The 22,206-nt window shown below is 36.6% G+C and overlaps 3 protein-coding genes across 3 annotated transcripts; 1 reads left to right on the plus strand and 2 right to left on the minus strand.

The window, feature by feature from the left end:
* Nucleotides 1–1,500: 1,500 nt before the first annotated feature.
* On the plus strand, nt 1,501–1,923 carry LOC147492854 (uncharacterized). The gene has a single exon (XM_086567664.1). The coding sequence runs from the start codon at nt 1,501–1,503 to the stop codon at nt 1,921–1,923; it is 423 nt and encodes a 140-aa protein (XP_086423790.1).
* A 2,418-nt stretch (nt 1,924–4,341) lies between these two features.
* LOC147492855 (uncharacterized) lies at nt 4,342–15,792 on the minus strand. Its single transcript, XM_086567666.1, has 12 exons — nt 15,219–15,792; nt 13,796–14,061; nt 13,528–13,583; nt 12,429–12,470; nt 12,273–12,338; nt 12,022–12,188; nt 11,413–11,544; nt 10,246–10,385; nt 7,446–7,538; nt 6,146–6,271; nt 4,562–4,732; nt 4,342–4,482 (listed from the first exon to the last, which is right to left on the minus strand). The coding sequence occupies exons 6-12, from the start codon at nt 12,158–12,160 to the stop codon at nt 4,456–4,458; spliced, it is 828 nt and encodes a 275-aa protein (XP_086423792.1). The 5' UTR covers nt 12,161–12,188; nt 12,273–12,338; nt 12,429–12,470; nt 13,528–13,583; nt 13,796–14,061; nt 15,219–15,792; the 3' UTR covers nt 4,342–4,455.
* A 3,592-nt stretch (nt 15,793–19,384) lies between these two features.
* On the minus strand, nt 19,385–20,794 carry LOC147492856 (pentatricopeptide repeat-containing protein At3g48250, chloroplastic-like). The gene has a single exon (XM_086567667.1). The coding sequence runs from the start codon at nt 20,792–20,794 to the stop codon at nt 19,385–19,387; it is 1,410 nt and encodes a 469-aa protein (XP_086423793.1).
* Between the last annotated feature and the right edge of the window lie 1,412 nt (nt 20,795–22,206).

Below are 22,206 nucleotides of genomic sequence, written 5' to 3' on the forward strand. Positions count from 1 at the left end.
TATATCCATGATATTTGCATGTGAAACAATGTCAAATATCTCCAAAGAGGAGGATATATCTACGATACATATCCAAAAATTAAATATCGATAAATATCCATATCCTGATATTTTATACTATGCGTCCATGACTCCATGTTTGTTTTGGCTAGGAGAAACAAGTCCACGATCATGACCATCAACAATCTTGTTTCCGATGTGGTGCGTGCTTAGTGGTGACTATTTTGAAGCTTCATTGGTTAAAACTTAAAACCAACCAGATGAATTCATCCAAGTATCGGGTCACGGGGCCGCGACGTGGATGAGTGGATCTTAGGGGCCAAAATTTTGAGTTCATGCCATTTGGGTCGGTTGGCGGCCCGCGGTCGTGCCAAGGTGTGTAACTAAAATTTCTTAGGAATTGCAATTACTTTGAAATGCTTTCCTTAATACGACACCAATCTATTGACTAAGCAAAATAGGTGGTCAAAAGTCAAAACCATGTGGGTGTGACAAACACAAATATTGAAAAAACAGAAGCTACCATGATGTTTTTCCAACAGCACTCTATTGACTATCTCCCAACCCAATTATTGTTATTATAATCTCCCCACATTATAGACAAAGTTAACTAATTATTATAATACAAAGTTAACTAATCGAATTATAAGCCTTTCATGTCCAATGTTCCATTTCTAGTGAAAAAGGGAAATAGGAACAAATGTTCTTCGTCATAATTTTTAATGTTGTGCTGTTGATCAAGTATCAATATATTCAACATAATGAAGTCTCATTTTTTTGAACAAGACCATATGAACCACATCCATAGTACAAAATATCATGATATGGGTATTTATCGATATTCAATTTCTGGATATGTATCGTGGATATATCCTCCTCTTTGGAGATATTTGATATTGTTTCACATGCAAATATCGTAGATATATCCAAAATATCGACAAATACCGTAGATATTGTGGATATTTATTGATATATCATGATACATTATTTATATTTATTTGAAATATAATATTAAATATTAAATAAAATTGTTATATATACAAAATATCGCCAAATATCACCAAATACCCATAAATATCATAAATATCACAAATATCACAAATATTATCGAAATATAATTGATATTTGCAGTCGTATATATCTCTAAACATATCGTGATATTTAAATATTTTTTTTGAAATATAGATAAATATCCCAAATAATATCGGGATATTTTGTACTATGACCACATCTATAGTTCGAAAATATCTCAGACTATAAGTATCACAGTCTTTACAACACCCTAAAATAAGCACACTAGCACTCTTTCTGTGATAAAAGATTTTACTCTGAAGTTCCCTTTCCCCAAGCATATATACCTGCTCCAGTGCTCCTCATTTTAAAACTCACCACAACCTATCAGTTTCTCCTCCTACAATTTGATTAGAACATCTGTTCAGTTTTATCACTTTTGATTGGTTCTTTCATATTTCTTGGCTTTAATACAGAAGGTGAAATACTATGAAAAACAAAGTAGCTAAACACGAAAGCTTGCTCACAAGATGTGTCAAGCCGCCATTCAGAATTCTAGGCAGAGTAAGAGACTTTTATGTCCGAAGCGTGACTGATTGCTCTGGCATGATCAGTCGAGCAAGTGTTATGGGTGGCGCCTTTGGACCCGTTAACATCACGCCTAGGAGCTTTAGTGTTAGTTCATTGCGGTCGAACAATGATGAAGATCTTAAAGAACTTATTCGCGCTGCCTTTCAAAGAGGTCTGAGGGAGAAGCTCGAAATGGAAATTCCGCAACTCCAGCAGTTGTCTAAGAAATCAGACATGTTACCGTGGAGCTTTACTGTTGGTATTACCGAAGAGAAGCCTGAATTGTACCCGAGGAGCAAAAGCTACGTGGTTTTAAAGAAAAATGGTTCCAAGTTTTGGTAGCTGCAACGTACACTACTAGCACAGGAAAGATAAAACGAACACAAGAATGTCCAAAGCGCTTTGGAAGAAGTAGCATACAGAGATGATGCTGAGTTATACACATTTGTTGGATGAGTTGTTCTCTTGAAGATAGTGTATACGTATGTAATACATGTCATTAATTATAGCCTTTATCAGTGATGCTGAATTATTGGAAGAGTGTCCATAAGTGTTAGACAAATTTGTATGCTGATGCTGATAACTCACAAGTCATAACAGTATGTAATTAAATTTTCTTTTACTGAACTTATTTAAGAAATACACTTGAAAATTGAAATGCTTTCCGCCTTTCCTATCCCGCTATCTTTCCTAAAACCACACAATCTATTGTCTATTAACTAAGCAGAAAAGTCAGGATCACCAAAATGTCAGAACCATGTGGGGGACAAACCGAAATATTCAAAAACCAAAAACTTTCATGATTTTTTTCCAACAACACTCTATTGACTAAATCACAGGCCAATTATTATGATCTCCCAGCAGTATATGGCAAAGTTACCTAATTTAATTATAAGCCTTTCATGTCCAATGTTCGCTTTTATGTGGAAAGGGAAATAGGAACAAATATGCTTCATCATAATTCTTAATGTTGTACTTCATCATGTGGAAAATTCTCACATCAAGTATCAATATATTCAACATGATGAAGTCTCATTTTTGAACAAGTCCGTATATAACACTATCTATAGTTAAAAAATATCTTAGAGTAAGTCGACAATAATTCGCTATAAATGTCATAATCTTTACAACATCCCAAAATAAGCACACTAGGTCCCTAGCACACTAAAGCTCCCTTTCAGTGGGAATTTTCTTTAGTCTGAAGTTCCCTTTCCCTAACCCCAAGCTTACTCCATTTTGAAGCTTACCACAACCATTCAATTTCTTCTCCTACATTTCTGTTAGAGCATTTGTTCTATAATATCACATTTTGGTTCTTTCATATTTTATTGGCGTTGGTACAGAAGAACGTGAAATATGAAAAACAAAGTAGCTAAAGAAGAAAGCTTGTTCAAAAGATGTGTCAAGGCGCCATTCAGAGTTCTAGGTAGAACAAGAGACTTCTATGTCCGAAGCGAGACTGATTGCTCTGGCAGGATCAGTCGAGCAAGTGTTATGGGTGGGCCTGTGGACCCGTTAACATCACGCCTAGGAGCTTTAGTGTTAGTTCATTGCGGTCGAACAATGATGAAGATCTTAAAGAACTTATACGCGCTGCCTCCCAAAGAGGGCAACTCCAGCAGTTGTCTAAGAAATCAGACATGTTACCGTGGAGTTTTACTGTTGGTATTGGAAGAATTGACGAGGAGAAGCCCAGCAACTACCCGAGGGGAAAAAGCTGTGCGGTTTCAAACAAAAATGGTTCCAAGTTTTGGTAGCTGCAACACTACTAGCACAAGAAGGATATAAAATGAACACAAGAAAATCCAAAGCGCTTTGGAAGAAGTAGCATACAGAGATGATACTGAGTTATACACATTTGTTGCACGACAACGTCGTTGTTCTCTTCAAGATATAGTGTGTGCATAATTCATGCCATTAATTATAGCCTTTAATTAATTATAGCCTTTACAAAGACTGATCAGGTCCTGGCTTGCCAAAACATTTTGTTCCGTAGTGTCAGTATATCTGTGTGCAATTGATAAATATTTCCTGTATATTGTTTTGACTGTTTAAGTGAAGGTCTTCGCATACAGACTCGAAATGCCATGTGCTTTGCGGCACTTGCATCGCAGTGTACTATCAAATGACACATTATGTAACTTAGGGTTCAGTAAACACAATAGGCGTATATTCTTCTTCTTCGTCGTTTGTCATATACAAACAACTGTTAGAGACTATTGTATCAAACAATAGTTTCTTTTGGAAATTACAACAAAGAGAAGACCAAGTCGTTAGGTGTTATCAACCCAACTCAGATGTGCAGTAATACCCAAACAACACTAAACTTGGTTCAGCATCACAAGCTAAGACAATAGATACCAAAGAAGTAGCAACTAGAGTCATATTGCAAGCCACGACTTTCCTACTGAGCTCATCAGGTTAATAACCGCTTGAAGAACACAATCTAGTGAATAACAAGCGAAAATGTGCATCGGTTTGTACAAAAATTGGGTTGATACACACGACATTACATGCTAAATACATGTTATACGGCAGATCTTCAGAATAAAACCTAAATATTGGGTTTGTGCTCCATCTATATCAGCTTATCAGTTAAACAAAATTTGACAACATCACACAAAAAAGAAGAAAGAATAGCACAAAACCAAAAGCAAAAACAATAACCTTCTGACTTTCAAACTGATTGGATATCCTTCGACTGACCTAATTGATATGGTCATACATTAACATGGATGTCAAGGTCCAACTTTAAAAAATGGCAGCAACGAACTACGTCATAAAACTTCTCTCTTATAAAGGTGTAATTCTAAGCTTACTCATCAAGTGAAACTTAAGGAGTTCAATGCATCTTGGAGCGATTTGTTACAAGGATCACATTTTCGCAGCAGCGTCAAACTTCTGCAATAATAAGGAAAGAACTCCAAAGTTTAGAACAAGCAATTTTTTCAATAAAAGGACACAAAAAACTTTCATATACCTCAAGTGCGGATAATGCCCTTCCAGCTCTGTAGTATGCCTCTGGCCAGTCAGGCCTCAGTTTTATGCAAGCTTTAGCATCAGACCAAGCCTCTTCACCATCTCCAAGACATACCAAACTAAAGCTCCTCTTTGATAAGGCAGTTGCATCGGAGGGGTCCAATTCTACGGCCTACATTCAATATCATGCATGAGTTCAAATTCAAATGGATATAAAGTAACCATCATTAGAAGCAAATATAGTATAAATTTATAAAATCAATATACTTATTATAACAAAAAACAATGACAAAAAAAAAAAATAAAAAATAAAAAATAAAAAATAAAAAAAATAATAGATAAACTACAACTACAACTACAACTACAACTACAACTACAACGTAGCACATCTTCTTTTCTTAACAAAATAATTACTCATAAGGTTCGGATGGCTTCTCTCCCTCAAACATCTTCTACTTGGGTTACAATTAACATCCACTCATCTCCTCCATTGTAATCTCTACACAACAATTATCGTAATATACAACCTCTTCTTTGTGGACGCACACTCAAAATATGCCAAACCACGTAAAATCATTTTCTTCTCAATTCTTTCACTTTCTACAATTCTTATTTAGCAAACAATCATTTTGGTGTAATGCTTAATTGATTTTTCTATAGATTCATTTATGCATTTACAAGTAAAAACATATTTTGCATGATAAAATGATTAGAATGTAATAATAATGAAGCCCGGATTTAGTTGCCTTTTATCATGTTCTTCAAAGTATTTATGGTATAACGATAGAAGTTACTAAAAATAAATAATTTTACTTATAAGTGTTGAGGGGTCTATGAGGGGTACAAGAGGGGCTGCATTTGGGCCAGGCGGAAGCTTCAAAGTCTAGGCCTTTAACCACCCCTCCAATGCTTGGGGCCAGGACGAGACGGCCCTCAAATGTGTGAGGGCCTTATTTTGATGGATTTTTTGGCCAGTATGGCCGTGTCAGGCTGAGGACTTGAGTGCAGTTTTGACCTAACTTGAAAGAATGAAGGCAACTGGAGGAATTACTAGATGCAAGATTCGTTCAGCTATACGAAGCACCCCACTGTTTTCAGAACTACATATTCTAATTTGACTTTAAGGTAGGATCAGTTTATGGGTACATTAGATGGTTAAAAAATCCCTACCAGCCGCCAAATTCAAATATGTTTCCACTTTGTAGAACAAGGAACACACAACACAGAGACAAGTAAAGATGAATAACTATAATACCTATATAAATCACTATTTTAAAATGGTCAATGAACAATATTCAGTATTAACTAAAAGGCAATGGACAACATTCAACACGATATTCACTAAAATAACTATACAAAACAAATCAGTCACATTTTATAAATATCCAGAGTAAACTAGCATTAGGCCATATAACAGGTTTTGAGTGCCGAAGAACATTACACAAAGTCTATGTCAAGCTATTCTTAAAACTATTTACAACAAATGAAGAGAGGCTACATACAACATTACATAAGAAAGGTGGAAATAATAAAGAAAAAGTAAGAAAGAAAGATATATCTGTTTCTTGGCTTGTTCAGAATATACATACTTCATTATTCCTGGGATGCTCCAGTCTGAACAAGTTGGAATAGGAGAGGTAACAGGAAAAATATATTCAACTTCTCGATGATATCTGTTCTGTGCAGCAAGTTCTATTGGCTTCAAACCCATCTGTTAACAGTTCACATACAATGTTCAAAGGTCAATAAGTATCACATGATATTTTTAGCTCTTATGTGAGAATAAAATAACATCACAGACAAGCCCCTTCACGTGTGGTGTTACTTGATCCCCACGTCGACCATCATACTTGGGTGACGTGGAGTACACGGGTCCTTTGAGACAAATAAAATAGCTTGCTTTTATACCACGTCAAAGTTTGGAGCACCCAACATAAAACCTATTGGCAATGAGTGGAGCAGCGCGGCCCCATCAACTACATACTACTATGCATGGTGTTAATTATCCCATGTGGGACCATACTAACATCTCAACAATGTTGCTAGCATGTTTTAAGTGTTTTAAGACATTGATATCTTTCTGGTTGACTCCACCATATGACCACATAATGTTAGCCACAAGCAAAAGAAATTAAAAATATGTATAAGCAAGCAATGTCAATTCAACAAAGTGGTTATAGTAAAACCAGAGCATGTGAAAACAAAGATTAACTTTAAAAAGAGGATGTTTAAAACTGTTTAATATAATTGTGTGTGTGTGTGTGTGTGTGTGGGGGGGTTGGCTGCAGTTCCTAAAGGTGTTTTCCCTCACGATATACCATTTGGATCTGCACCTGCCTACGGACAGAGTAAACCAATAGCAATTATGAATTACCAACTGAAAGCTGACATAGAAGCCTACGGACAGAGTAAACCAATAGCAATTATGAATTACCAACTGAAAGCTGGCATAGAAGCCATAGCTGTTACATAACAATAGAGACAAGAGAAGTTTCCATGAGTTTCAGTATTGTCCTTATAACTACTCATTAGAATCCAAGGTCCCAATTCAAAAAACTAGTTCAACAAAAAAATTCAAACAAATTGAAGCCAATGGCTCCCCTCCACTCTTGAATCAGAAGCTATTCTTCTGCACTATTAAGAACTTTCCAAATATATTGTCCATCGGACCTTTCCCTTAAGATTTTGAAGTAGATCGGATGGCCATGGCTTGTGTGTTGGGGGAGGGGGATTGTGTGGACAAGTCTAGAAAACTCTGACAATATTCACCACTTCCAGGTAAACTGGAAAACAACTGAACAACTTTCACAGGATTTTACCAAACCCAAGCATTTAAAAACACACAATCATGATATAAATTTCACTTAGTGGAGGTTGTTTCATACCTGAAGCAAGGATTTTGTGCATTCTAATAACCTTGTGCTTGTAGATATAGAGTAATCCAAAGGGCTAGGGAAAAGAGTAGCAAAAAGGTTTGGCTGCACATTAACAACACAAAAAACCAATCAATTCCCTGTTTGAACTTTGAAGAAACAATGTGTGGGAAGAGAAACAATCTAGGCATATTCCCGTAGATAAATGACATACTAAGAAAGGCACAAATACACTCGGAAAACAAGCTGATTACTTTGGAAAGGCATGTAAACAGACTTGAATTCATCACCTAATAGTATCTGGTATTAAAAACAAGGCGTTTCCGTTTACCCTTTCCAAAAAAAGGAGTTCAAACAGAATACAAGAAAGTCATTTGTGCTCTTTTGTGCACAAATGTACTGGCTGAGATAAACTGCTCCTTTGTGCTAACAAGGCTCTCTGAGGCTCCGAGTATTTCCCTGCAAGGCTACAAAGGCTTTTTGGTTCCTTTAAGCATCATAAACCCCAAATAACCAAAAGCTCATCTGCTTCAGACAACTTGCAAAAGGACAAACTGAGCTAACTACAATGGAAATCATTCCCAAACAATCTATCATGTACAATGTGTCGACAGAAAAAGGAGGACATTCAACACCTTATCCGAGACTGCCAGTTTGCTAAAGCATTGTGGGAAGGCTTCCTTACAAGCTTCAGAAGCAGCAACAATTTACACGTGCACGGCCTTTCAGTGACCATTGTGCGAGATTGCTACTGTCTAAACCTCTCATCAAAAGGGAAACTCTCTTGGAAATTGCTTTTCCAGGCCATTTGTTGAATGTGTGGAAGGAGTTTCTTCTGAAGTAGAATTTCCTGTAATTTAGTAATTTCCACTTGAAACTCTGTCACACTACTACCCTTACAATGTACCCAGCTTTAAGAAACAAAAAGAAAAAAAAGAAAAAAACACTAACAAGCCATAACCCTTACCCAAAGTAAGTCATAGTTCATAACCAATGATCATCCAATAAGCAATTTGAGCAACAGTAACATTTCCCAACTTAAAAATGATGCACGAGTCCTCAATCTGTACATTTAGTCCTCAATCTAAACCAATGCAAATTACAAATACCAAATGAAGTATCAACTCAGATACCACAAACGCTTTGATGAACAAGCACACAACACATAAAGGAACATTGACGTGTAATCACCAACCAGAATCAAATCAACGAACAACAATGAAATGATTAACGAAAAATGTAAAAAGAATGTGTCTAAATAGATTCAAACACCAAAAATTGATTTGAGCAAAAGAATGCTCTTATCATCAACTAAAATTATAGTGATGAAAAAGCAGTAAGGTATAACCACCCAGAATCATGATTGTATTACAGCGAACTTAAGAGAGGAGAAAAAAGATTTGCAGGTAGCAACACCAGAAAAGAAGAGAGGAGAAAAAGAAAAAGAGGGAAGAAGAGGAAGAGGACAAAAAACAACAAAGAGAGGAGCAGAAAACAATAATGAAAATAAAGCAGATTGCACATCATATAAGCAGAGAAAGAGAAAGAGTGGCCAGAAGAAGATCAGATGAAGAGAAAAGAATTAAAGCATGCAATTACCTCTCTTCCTCTCACACAGTGCACCACAAGTCCACAACACCAACAAGAGAAGAGGAAATAACGCGCTTGTCATGTGTGCCATGTGCAAGTGAGAATGCAATTGCACCATCGCAGTTTCCATGATAACATTGGATTAACTTAAGTGCATTTTTATTTTTCTGACATTATTTTCGTGTATGTTTTCATAACTGTATATGATTTGGTTCAAAATCATCTCTTGTATATTTATATACCTCCATATTCAGGGGAAAACAGTTTAAAAAAAAGATAGTTTCTCAGAACGTTCAAGAGGCATCATGAGTAGTACGAGAGATTAGGAGCAGAGATAGAGGGAGCAACCACAGGAGCATCAACAATATTTGAAGCTGCAGTGAAAGACAGACCCACATGCGCTTATAAATGATACCATACCAAGAATCAACACGAGGGGAATGGAGGATGTCTGATCTAATAGATGAAGTTAATATGCAACCAGAAGCACAAACTCTGGCTATCATTACTCGGTTAGAGAGGAAAGAAAAGCATATTGCAAGTGAATAGCATATGGAAACTGGTACTCGTCAAGTTTCACACGTGAGACATAAACTAAAGCAAGAAACGTGTCATTTATGGTGAGAGCTGTATCCTGAAAAGACATATTAAATAGATCTGGGCACAAATCTGGTAGTACCATAATCCCCAAGGTTCATATAGCACACACAACCGAAAGTACGAAGTTTGGTACAGAAAGGAGACCTACCAAACAAAAGCCTACAGAAGTAATGGGTGGAAAGGCGACCGATAAGATAAACCAATGAAGAAATACCAACTCAAAGATTTAGGCAAGTATGAGGAGACCAGTAAAATTCAAGCCATATCAGCAATGTCGAGGTGCTCGCAATAGTTAGGTAAGTTGATTGGTAATGCAGCAGCTATTGAAATAAATGACAGCTAGCACAGAATGAACTTTTGGAATCACAAGACAAGACAGCACATGGTCAAATTTTGAAATTTGGTAATCACATTACAATAACAAAATGAATGGCCAGGTTTGTAAAAAGCACTTATATACTCAATACACATACACATGATATTAACAAAGCCTCAAGACAAACAATCGATTTACAGGTAAAACAATATGCAACATAAAACCCAGATTCAACTAAACTTTACGCAAAAAAAAAGACTCTCCAAGGTTGAAAACATGTGGCAAATGTAAATAACATCAACTTACATTGGCACCATTATCCAACAAGGTCTTAAATGCATCAAGATAGGAAAGTAGTATAGCAATTTGTAGTGGTGTCCTGTTAACACTAAAAGCATTCACATCAGCACCTCTGGAAATTAACACCTGTATTATTTCGACATTCCCTGCAGGCAAATAGAACGATTAATACCCAAAGCAAGCAGTTGGATTTTAACAAACCAAGGAAAAGTTATAAGAAGCTATAGACATCGGAAGAGATGATATTATCATAATAGGAATATCATCCAATATAAGTACCAACCAAGGTTTTTCAAAAAAGAGTACTATATTTTCAAATAATAAGGAAAGGAAATGAGAACATACTTTCACATTTTGGCGTAAAAAAATGAACTGGTATTCTGAAATATCCCAACAGTAGAACTAAAGAGTTCTTACTGGATTGATTGCAAAATAAACAACAAAGAAAGAAACAAAACAAAAGAAATGAAGAAAAAGGAAAAATCAAACAATCAATGTCACAAGACCTTAACTAGTTAAGTACTTGTTGGAGTGTGTGGATTTAGAGGTAAGAGAACCCCTTATCAAATGCGAGTACACTTTAACTCCCTGGTTTTGCATTGAATGCTGCTGGATTCCTTGTCAGGGTCACTTCAAGTATTTTATAATTCCTTCCCCCTCATTTGAGAACTTGGGGGCAATGAGAATTTTAATATAAAAGTTACTCTCCCTTTTTCTTGAAGAACCTTTTTTTCGTTCAGATGTTGAAAAGCCTAAGTTATTGTATCTGTTTCTGAACAAGATCCGCTCTACAGGCGCCTATGTCTGGATCGAGTAAGAAGGAGATGAGACTAGTAAATCAGGCGACTGTGGTTTTGAGTCCACCGGGAGTGGATTCTTATTTTTCTTATCTTTCTATTAATACCCTATTATTGCTCAATTGGCAAAAAAGAATAAAAGTAGTATCTCTCTGCTTCTTCATTAAAATTATGGCTGCCCAATCAAGATAGAAAGATAGATGAGCATATTAACTAATTGAAAAGAGTTTGGAAGTTAAGCAGTTCGATTTACTTAACACCATAAATTCCAACTCTGTCATAATGTCACAGCAATTTTTTTATTTTAACAGTACTACACAATAAGGGCTTTGTTAGAATCAAATGCAAAAACAAAAAGTCAAAGTAAGTACCAAACCCTCTGAGGTAGCCAAATGCAAAGCAGTGGCATTATCTTCATTTGAAACAGCAGGATCAGCACCATTCTCAATGAGATATATTACAGTGCTCAAATGCCCATGATCACTAGCATAACACAAAGCAGTACCGCCTGGAGAACAAAACAATAAAAAGAATAAACTAAAATAAGCAGCATTTGCAGCATTTATCATATAACCATCAATATCAGCTTTGTCAATATAATAACTCTAACATGAAATGCCAAATAGAGCAAGTGACAGTCTCATGGAATTGAAACTCAATTTGGAGGCAAGACTAGGTAACGCCAGTCACTTTCCACCAGACTCGCACTCAAATAGGTTGAGTCTTTACAAATAATGTTCAATAGTTTTCATGAATAACGTTTATGCAAACAAGTGAGTGCCAACAATATGTTCAACTGATTGGCTTAATACTTGACAAATTTACAATCTATTTGTAAGGGTTAACAAGCAGAGATCCCAGCCAACTTTACCAGCGTTCCAAAGATATTCGTCAGATGTTCCAATGATATGTTGCGGGGTATCATTACTAAGGATATTTCGTGAAAGAAAAAAATGAGTTCTATAATTTTGGGCTTTAATACTACCTTCCATGTCTCTTTCATTAACATCAAGTTTCAATTCTTCAAGCAAGTACTTGCAAACATTAAGCTTTCCCTTATGAGCAGCAAGATGAAGAGCTCCTCGACCAGATAAATCTTTAACATGAGCAATTGCCCTATTCATTTCCCATTGTCCAACTCCTTACCCAGTTCTGATAAACATTAATAAATGTTAGAAAGATCACAAGAAAATTTAATATCACAAAAAACAGAGAACTGAAAGAACAAAAACCTACTCTTGATTCTTCGTAAATTTCAGCTAAAACAGCTTCATGTAGTTTGATCAACTTTCGATCTTCTAGCTGCAAATGAGAAATCACATAAGTACACCCAATACTTGTTCAAGTGGACAGAATTATAAGCCAAGTTTGTTTTGGTACATAGTGTGAAACCTGATGGGGAAGCCATTACGGCTTCTTAAATCTCGACTTAAGCTGAAAGATAAAGAAGAACCACGTTTCGTTAGAAGCGCAAAAAATGTGCCAAAACAAAACAAAATAATCTAGCACATACTTCTTTAGGTTTTCGATAAATAAATTTCTTCAGTGTAACTACTTACAGTAACAAGGATTGACTCAATGCAAGTAATCAAAACATAAGAAGACGATCACAGGTAAGTTAATATTGTTACTATATTCAACACAGAGTAAATACTAATAATGCCCCATGATGTTAATATTGTTATTATAAAGGTGGAAATCCGAAACAGTTGCGGGGTTGGACCTTGAACCCAACATATAATATTAGACCCAAGAACTAATTTGACATAAAAAATAAAAAATAAAGTGTAAAGGGCAAGCTCACCGTGAATGCAGAAGCAACAAGAGCGTCAGTGTAATTTTGTCTAAGGAAAAGAAAGCGGTTTTTATTAGTGGACAAGTTATTATGGGAAACACTGCTCGTTGTTGCGGAATTAAAATTGACTAGGTGTGTCACGTTATTGTTAGCTTGTATATGGTGAATTGCAATATCATGTATGGTTCAGATTCTATGAAGATTTATATTGAGCTGCAGAGCTGGAAGCCATTAATTTATATTGTACTGCAGGCTTCTCAGCCAAATCATAGCACCCACTGTCACTTGGTGTATCTGGTTTGAGAGAAACCAAAGCTTTTGAAAACAGATTTTGTGTTTTCCAGCAAATAATTTGCAATTGTAAAGCTAACCTTTGGGCGTGGGTGTGTCATGAACCTTATGTTGGAACATTAGGCTTGATAGTATTTTTGTAAGTTTGTAACTGATTGAAATTCCGGTGATCAGCCTTGAAGGCATTGTCATGCTTATGTATCCTTGAATATAGGTTTATTGATACTAATGTGTTTACAAAACAAAACAAAAAAGAAAAAGAAAACTGTACACCATTCAGTGGATCTAAAGAGAATCAAAACGAATATATTCTGTGTTTGTAGTAGTCCTTTGGCCAAGAAATGAATAGACCTTGCAAACAAAATAGCTCCCAATCAAACTACATCAACATATGGTAGTACGTACAGTTCTAGAAAAAATTTTCTGAGGCTTGGGAGCACCAATGCCTTGAAGATGAATATCTGAAATAAATAAATAAACTAACATCAATTCCACATTTCCGGTAAGCACATTGAGAAGGACAATTGATGAAGCAGGCAAATTCCTGGACCAAGGTAATGAAAGAGCAGGTTCATTACCTTGCATGTGTGTCATACATTCTAACATTATTACTTTTTAATGAAGTTTGATAATAATGTGATGAGATAAGTAAACTGAGGGTGTTATGACTAACCTGGGACTCTGGATCTCCAACTGATCAAGCCTTTCTTCAAAAGTTTATAAAGAATTTAGAGGTATGCCAAAAGCAGTTACAGGTGGACAGACCATTTTTGCACCCTTAAAATCGTACCTCGCCCAAATACTTCTGCACAACCTCTGACCCAACGACACGCCTCGAGAAGGATCTATACCGATCTACTTGTATAGATCATGATACGTCAAAGGTAACTCCACAGCTTCAGCTATTTCCTACATTTGAATGTCACAGTTGCCAATATCCTGTTCCACCACAAATAGTCAGTGTAAATTACACGTTTTAAATAACCATGAGCAGTATTTCACACGAACACCTCTTATAAGAAGCATAATCACTTCTAGTGTCAGATTTCGAAATCCACAAAGTGAAATTCAAGAATCAAGTATCTTATTTTCAAATGTAAACTTATTAGATAAACTAAACATTCATAAGTAAATAAACATATCGTTCTTTATTCAAAGAGGATAATAATAATAATAAAAGGGTCAATTGTTGAAAGCCTAATTACCAACAAAAGAAATCTAAAAATTTATGATTAAACAAAAGGAGGTACTCTCTAGGCAGTTGGGATGAAAACTTTAATTAATTGGAATGTACTTTCAGCAGGGGAAAAAAACAATTAAAAGTATATTTCCAACATTTGAATGTCACAGTTGCCAATATCCTGTTCCACCACAAATAGTCAGTGTAAATCAGACGTTATTAATAACCATAAGCAGCATTGCACACGAACACCTCTTATAAGAAGCATAATAACTTCTAGAACAAATCTAAAAACTTATGATTAAACAAAAGGAGGTACTCTCTAGGCAGTGGGGATTAAAACTTTAATTGTAATGTATTTTAAGAAGGGATTCAGCTTAAGCATTCATGTACTTCTTTGGCTCAACCAAAATAGTCAGATGCAATGACAAAATCAAAAACCCACGTGCTACAAAATGACAACTGAAAACCATTATCACTCATGAACCCCCAACCACTTAGAAAGTCCATTTCCACAGTACAAACAATTCTACAGCTACCGATGGAAGAAGGATTAAAAAGTTAACCTTGCATCAAACTTGTGAATATTCTAGAACTGGCAGCTATGTATTCTAATCACCCTGCTGTAAGCACAGCAAAGACAGAACACCCTAACGACAAAGACGAAATCCTCACATGTTAGGATGTGGCAAGAGAGCAGTGGCTCAAATTGCCGTGAAGTGGGTTTCAAAACCAACAGCAAAAAGAATTGGAAAAAGCTGACATTTCTATCACTCATTCTCAATAGACTGTCCGGAATGGTTCCTTGTAAAAAAAATGAAAAAAAAAAAAAAAAAAAACTAACATTCCAACAAACATCAAATAATGAATCAAATAAGAACACAACAATAAGCAATGAAAGAAACAGTCTTCTTACCTTGTTACTTGCTTTCTTCTTCTGCTTATTTTGTAATTTAAAAAGAACAAATTGTTCGATCGATACAGAATGGATGGGTTTGCATTTATCGCACAAAAATCAAAGAACAGAGCACCCAAGTTGTAAATTCTGACTTTGTTTGTTCTTCTTCAAAGAAATCCAGCAAAGAGTTAAAACACAAAAAAGTTCCACTTAGCTATAGTGCAACAACCTGTTGAACAAAAAAAAAAAAAAAACACAGTAGGCGATGAATCCATCGACAATAGAGTTTGGGTAATTTGGGTTTAGCGAGGAAAGGAAGAGTGGAGGAGATTTGTGGGTTTCCTGATAAGAGAAGAATAGTTGATTTTTTTGAGTTTAGCGAGAAAAGAGATTTGGTTTCTATATTATATTACGATGATTAAAAGCACAGAAGATAAGAACAGCGTAGAACGACGGCTTCCAGGCTTAAGTAGCTAAGAGAAAACGTGTTACATTCCGGTTGGATAGTTCAACGGAATCACAGCTCAAAGGCTTAGAAGGCTAAAAAGCCCAGGTGTTCGAAAGTGGTAAGATGGTATGGCGGTGGAAAGCTAGCTCGTTAAAGCCTCTATGTAACGGCGGCTAAAGCCAGGCTTAATAGCTTGGGCACGCTCCTTTAAAGGGGTTTAGATATATGTCCCACCAAAACATATTGCTCTCTTTTTTTTTTGATAATTGCCTGATTGTATTCATTCAAAGATAAGAACATTACATTCAGGACAATAAGCTGCAAGCAAGAAAAACAAGGATGTAATCAGTACAACTGTAGCAAACAAGAACACTAAACATCCTGTCTTCTCAACATAAACTCCACCAAATCCAAGCACCCAACAGCAGCAACAAAACCACATTGGAAACCCCATCTTTTCCGGACCAGCTTCAAACTTGCTCGTACATCCACCGTGTTGGATCTCCCAGAGTAAAGACTCGAAAGTCTCCACAAACAAATCGCACAGTATAAAACTCCACGACAAAGGCGGCAGATTAGCAATTCCAAAAAAGAACGCCCCACCATAAGCCCAATAAATGAGCGGTGGCCTAACCAAGGTACCCAATCCAGCAATCCGGAGAGGGGATAGATAAAGGGAGAGAGCCATAGCTTTGGACAAACAAAATCTGAAACCAAACCGGAAAAACGGACTCAAAGTGAACGAACCCATGACATTGGCGCCGATTGAGAGATGCTAGACTTAGAGGAACCAAATTTTGAACCAAACACCACCACGGAGAACACCCACAAAAACCTAGATCCGGCTTATTCATGGTCTTCATACAAGATAAGATCTTCAAAAATCGGAGAACCCAGATCTCAAGAAACTGCATAACAAGACCAATGCCGATCTTCCAAAGGGTTAGAGAAACCCCTATATACAAACATAGGAGACGAAAAAAGAGAAGCTTTTTTTCTTTTTCTTCTTCTTCATCATCACTTCCAGTTAGGAGATCGAAAATAGTCTACGAGGTTTAGGTTGTAGGAGAGGTAAGATTTGAGTGTGAGAGACTAGGGTTTGAGAAAGAGATAGATCTAAGTTGGTAAGTGGAGGAGAAACACTGAGGAGAACCACTGCTTTCGCCCGCAGGAGAGGCTTGCCCAGCAAGACTGATTGTAGGTTTAAACATATTGCTCTCAAACATGTCCATTTTCATTTTCTCGTATTACGTTTTCTGATCATCTTTTCATGTTCTTCACGCAATTTCTTGGGTAAATTCAGGCTGCTACTAATGAGTAATTACTGCATACTGCATGGCTAATGTACTCGCCAATGAGTTTTCAGGCCGCACTTTAGTGTGGGAGTGATTAGGGATGTCCAAACGGGTACCCGACTCGGCCCGAACCCAATTTTTTGGGTTTTGAACGCGTATCAGGTTACTCGGGCCCGGCCCTATTTTTTGTGGGTCGGGTTTGGATTCGGGTATTTGTTGGATACATGTGACCAAACCCTATCCTAACCCTATATTTCGGGTACCCGTCGGGTTCGGGTTCGGGTTTCGGGTATGGTAAAACCCGAAATATATGAAATAAAAGAATATTAAATCTCTTCATCGAGAACGCCATTTTCGGTTATTAGATCTCAAGAAAAACCTCTTTTTTCATCTAATTAATCAAAAGCCATCTTCTTTTATTGGATTTGATCGTTTTAACTTTAACATCGTAAAGCCATCACGGTCATCAAAGATTCAAAACATACGGATTGCATTTTTGAAAAGCAAAAGAAAAGAAAAGTAGGTAAAAGCAATGAAAGCAATTCCAAGAACAATAACTCAATAAGATTGATGGTTTTTGGGAGTTTCGACTTCTTGTGGTGGTGTGAATCGACTGTTGATTTGACAATAAGATTGATGGCTTTTGGGAGTTCGGTTCTTTGTGGTGGTGTGAATCCGACCTGTTGATTTGCTTCGGCCTTGGTGACCACATTTAGAAAGAGATATTTGAGGAGGGCCGCAAATTTTACGAGTGAATGCAAACTTAAGAAGCACCATCAAACCCACCAATCTCTTCATCATGAACGCGTGTGATTGGGTTGTCTTGTTCTTGGAGAGTTGTTGGGGGAAGAGAAGAGTAGTAAAAGGTACGGCCAAAGGTAATTTGTCTTCAAGACCAAAAAGTAAATAGTAATGAGCAAAAAAGACTAAAAGTTTGTTGAAGATAAATAGATAATAAATGAAAATATAGTTGTTGGGAATTATGGTGCAGTTCGGTTTCGGGTTTTGGTCGGGCATTTTACCCTATATAACCTGGGTTTTGGGTTCGGGTTCGGTCCGGATATGATTTGGGCTTTTAACCCTTTTAACGGGTTTAGGGCCAAATTATCGGTCGGGGTTCGGTCGGTCGGGTTTAGATAGTGTGACCAAACCCGACCCTATGTATTTTGGTCCGGGTTCGAGTTCGGGTTTTGTCGGCTCGGCGGGGGTTCAGTTTTTTTTCGGGTTTTGGGCGGGTTTCGGGCAGAATGGACATCCCTAGGAGTGATGAATAATTTGAAAAGAATACCAACTTATTCTGTGACACGCTAGCTCTTATAACAAATGGGGGGAATATTTGATGTAAGAAATCACAAAATACGTATCAGAAGCCTTTAACGATAAACAAGCCAAGATAAATTTGTAAGCTCCTTTAGGCGAAGTCGCAGTTGAGGGAGATAAAGACAACAACGTGGTCACTGGCCAGTCCAGTCCGTCCAGGTGTATCCATTCCCCCAAATAGTTTATGACTTCTGGCCACTGAAAAAATACACATATGGAAACTAGCATCCAAATCAATCTGAAAAAGAAATCATAAAAGACCATGTGAAATCAAGGTAGAAAATAAAAAATTTAAAATGCATCCTTGGAAATTTTGTTTAGTCGCCTTTTCATTCTTTGAAACAATCGGAAACAGGAAACAGAAATGGCCTAACTGGAAGTTCATTAAACAGCTAAGTAGTTAAAATCGGTTTTCGAAACTAATCGGTTGAGGAGCGATATGCGATTAATCGGTTAATCGGTGATTAATCGGTGATTTAATCGGTTATATCGGATGTATATATTTGACGTTTTCAAAATATATAATAGTATAATCATACCAAATATTTCTAAATAATTATTCGAAATACAACAAAAAATATCAAATTCTCATAATCACATCTAACTAGCTCAATTTTGGAGTACTACAGATATGTCAAACACAAATATTACGTTAAATATTTATAGGAATAAGGAGATTGAGAAGCGATAATATTTATTAGAGAGATAATACAATAATTTGTATATTTAACTTTCCGTTAAGGAGGGGAAAATAAGTAAACTCTTATCTTTGTGTATTAATTGGGTTATATTATTATTAATACGGTTTAAGAATCTAATTCGTTAATTTTACGTATTTTTTTAGATAGAGAACCGATATTTTCAATAATTTTTTTTCTCGGTTTAGCGAGAAATCGGTCATCTCGGCCGATTAATTGGTCAATTCGGTGATTAAATCGGTTCGGTGAGAAAAGGTTAAAAAATCGGTAAAAACTAATCGGCTTACGAGCGATATGCGATTAATCGGCCGATTAATCCGATATTGATAGCATAGTTAAACAGTATCCAGTATAAATATCAGAGACAAAATAAATATTACAATCAGGACGCAGTCTGATTCGTTGGCATATAAGTTCAACTATTCAAGCAGAAGCAAAAAGTTTTCCAATGTCAGCATGGTTGCTGATATGAGCAGGACTCCTGGAACGCAAATCTTGGGCCTCAGATTGCCTACCTTCCTTCAAAAACGACTTTAAAAGAAGATAGTACGCCGCAGAAGATGGGTATTGCTTTGTGCTCAATATCTCCAAGAATTCACTTGCATCATCCACCGTCCCAGTCCTTGATATAAAATAGTAAAATGGTCTCAGAGAGGTTTGGAAGTTGTGTTTCTTCATTAAACAAAGAAGATTCGTCGCTTCTTTAATTTTACGTTCTCTTAGTAAAATCTGAATCAGATTTTTGTATGTAGCTACTAATGGTCTCATGTTGGCCTTATCAACCATCTCAATGACCAAATTGTTTGCACCATCCACCCTTCCCTGTCCACACAAACCATTTACCAAGACTTCCAAAACATCAGCATCAACATCAACTTTCTTCTCCAACATTTTGGTGAAGCATTTCATTGCCTGATCAATGTCGCGGGCGTTGCAATGTCCTTGAATCAAAATGGTCCATGTCTTAAGATCGGGAATACATCCTTGTGCTTCCATCTCATCCAACAATTTATAGGCTTCTTCCATCCTCTCTGAAGTACAAAGTCCATTGAGAACCTGGCTGTAAGTGATGTTGTCTGGTTCATGACCCGCAGTTTTCATGGTCTCCAAAATCATTTCTGCTTCATTGAATCTCCCGGCATTGGTCAAACACCTATGGATCCCATCGTAAACAGCCTTAGAGAGAGCATATCCTGTTGCTTCATATTTCTTGAACACTCTAAATGCCAAATCGATATCTGTGTTTTTGTCTAATGAGATCATCCATAGAAGAATTCTACAACTTTCCAATGAGGGCTTATTAGGGCTATCCATCATTACTTCGTAAAGCTCCACTGCAGTTTTTATCATCTTATTTCTTCGAAAGTTTTTAGACAGTCTTCTATATGCAAACATATCTATATCATAACCAGCACTCTCCATTTCCTTGACTACACTCCAAAATTCGTTAACCGATTCCTGTCGACCAAGAACCCGTAAAACACCATTATATGTAATAGCACTGTGACTATAACCCATATCCTCTTCCATCCATCGGAAAACACATAAAGCCTTTAAAGGGCATTGTCCAAGAGCCCTTAAAATCCTTAACACAATACTCTCCGACAACGTAACCTTAAGTTCCCATAACTTCTTTTTCACATTGTCATCGCAATCCGATTCTAGAACCACTTCAGCCACACTTTTCACAATTGCATTACTAGCACTATCTCGAGTCACCTTAGTAAAGTATTCATTCAAAGCATTAGCATCATTAATCATCTTCGCTGCCTTAAAATTACCCAACACAGTCGAATACGTATCTTCATCAATATCACAATCTTCATCAGACATTCTCTTAACTAAACACCAAAACTCATTAATAGTTTCCTTACAACCCAAAACACAAAGCATTAAACTATAAACCGTAAAACTAGGCTTAAACCCATTTCTAAAACATACCCAAGTAAAAAAATCTAAAGCCTTAAGTGGTTCTTGGTCTAATTTCATCAAAACATATAAAACAGTCTCATGACTCAGTGTACTTAAATGTGCTTTCTCTAACTCCTGTTTCAACTCTTCAGACCATTCTCTGGTCCGAAAAAGTTCAACAACAGAACTGGGTGTTGAGGAAAAGTATGATTTCTGATAAGTGTTGTGGAAACTTAAGTTACAAGTTTGATTTTGCAGAAACGAGGATGGAGAAAAAAAAGGGGTTAAGTTAGAGCACTGAGTCACCTGAGTGTTGAGAGACCGAGTTAAATGGAACGAGTTCATGAGTCTGAGTGATGCAAGAATCCCCTTTGCACGATTCATGGTTGGGTTTGCGGAGATTTTGAGAAATGAGTGGTTGCCCAGGGTTTTTCAAGGGTTTTATAGAAGAGAATGAAGAAACACAAGATGCCAAGACATATCGGAATATAGACGGAATTTAGAAATTTTGTTCGATACTTTAAAGGGCTGTATAATGGAGACATGGAGTTGCTCTATGCAACTCTAGAAGTCCAACCGTTGGACCACAAAAATTATAAACTCTCTAATTCAAATAAATTTCTTCCCCCTCAAGTAACCTCACTTCCTTCTATTTGATCCTCATTATTAGATTGAGAAGATGGCGGAGGATGATTATTATTGTTGAGTCACTTACTTCACTACTTTGCCTGCATGGATGCAATAGGAAAGCGGAGACAGGTTAAAAACAAGAAGAAAACTCTTAAAAAAACCAGCTAGTCTCTCCGATCCATTACATACTATACCCCCATTGGCCATTGCCAATGAACAATGTGGAAGAGAACTGCTTCCTCTGCTTTGGTTACCAACAAGAATATATCAGCCAAGAAGCTAAAAACACTTATTGAAGCAGTAGAGAACAACATATCATGATTTAAGCATCATGGAACGCCCCCAAAGCCACCAGTTAGGGCAATCTTCAAGGGGAAGAAAATTATGCCTGAAGAAGAGCCACCACCAATGCTGGAAAAGATGTTGGGAAAATGGGAACAATAAAGAGTTTGGGAGGGAAAAACGTTAACTGATTGGACAAGAAAACCATGTATGCGTCGTCTAATATAATACATCAAGTTTGCTGAAAATGAGGTTTATTCTCCTAGGTTTCAATATTTGTTGTCTGTTGTATCTGTTATTTTCTTCTACAGTCTAGAATAATAATTAATTAGGATTTGTCCATCTCTGCTTGATTTTAATTGTTTCCATGTAGATTATTCTTTTGAACTGATTTAGGTGCTTAACGGAGTTCAGAGTTGGAG

The sequence above is a fragment of the Coptis chinensis genome, chromosome 6 (assembly GCF_015680905.1).
Source record: "Coptis chinensis isolate HL-2020 chromosome 6, ASM1568090v1, whole genome shotgun sequence".
In the NCBI taxonomy this organism is placed as follows: domain Eukaryota; kingdom Viridiplantae; phylum Streptophyta; class Magnoliopsida; order Ranunculales; family Ranunculaceae; genus Coptis; species Coptis chinensis.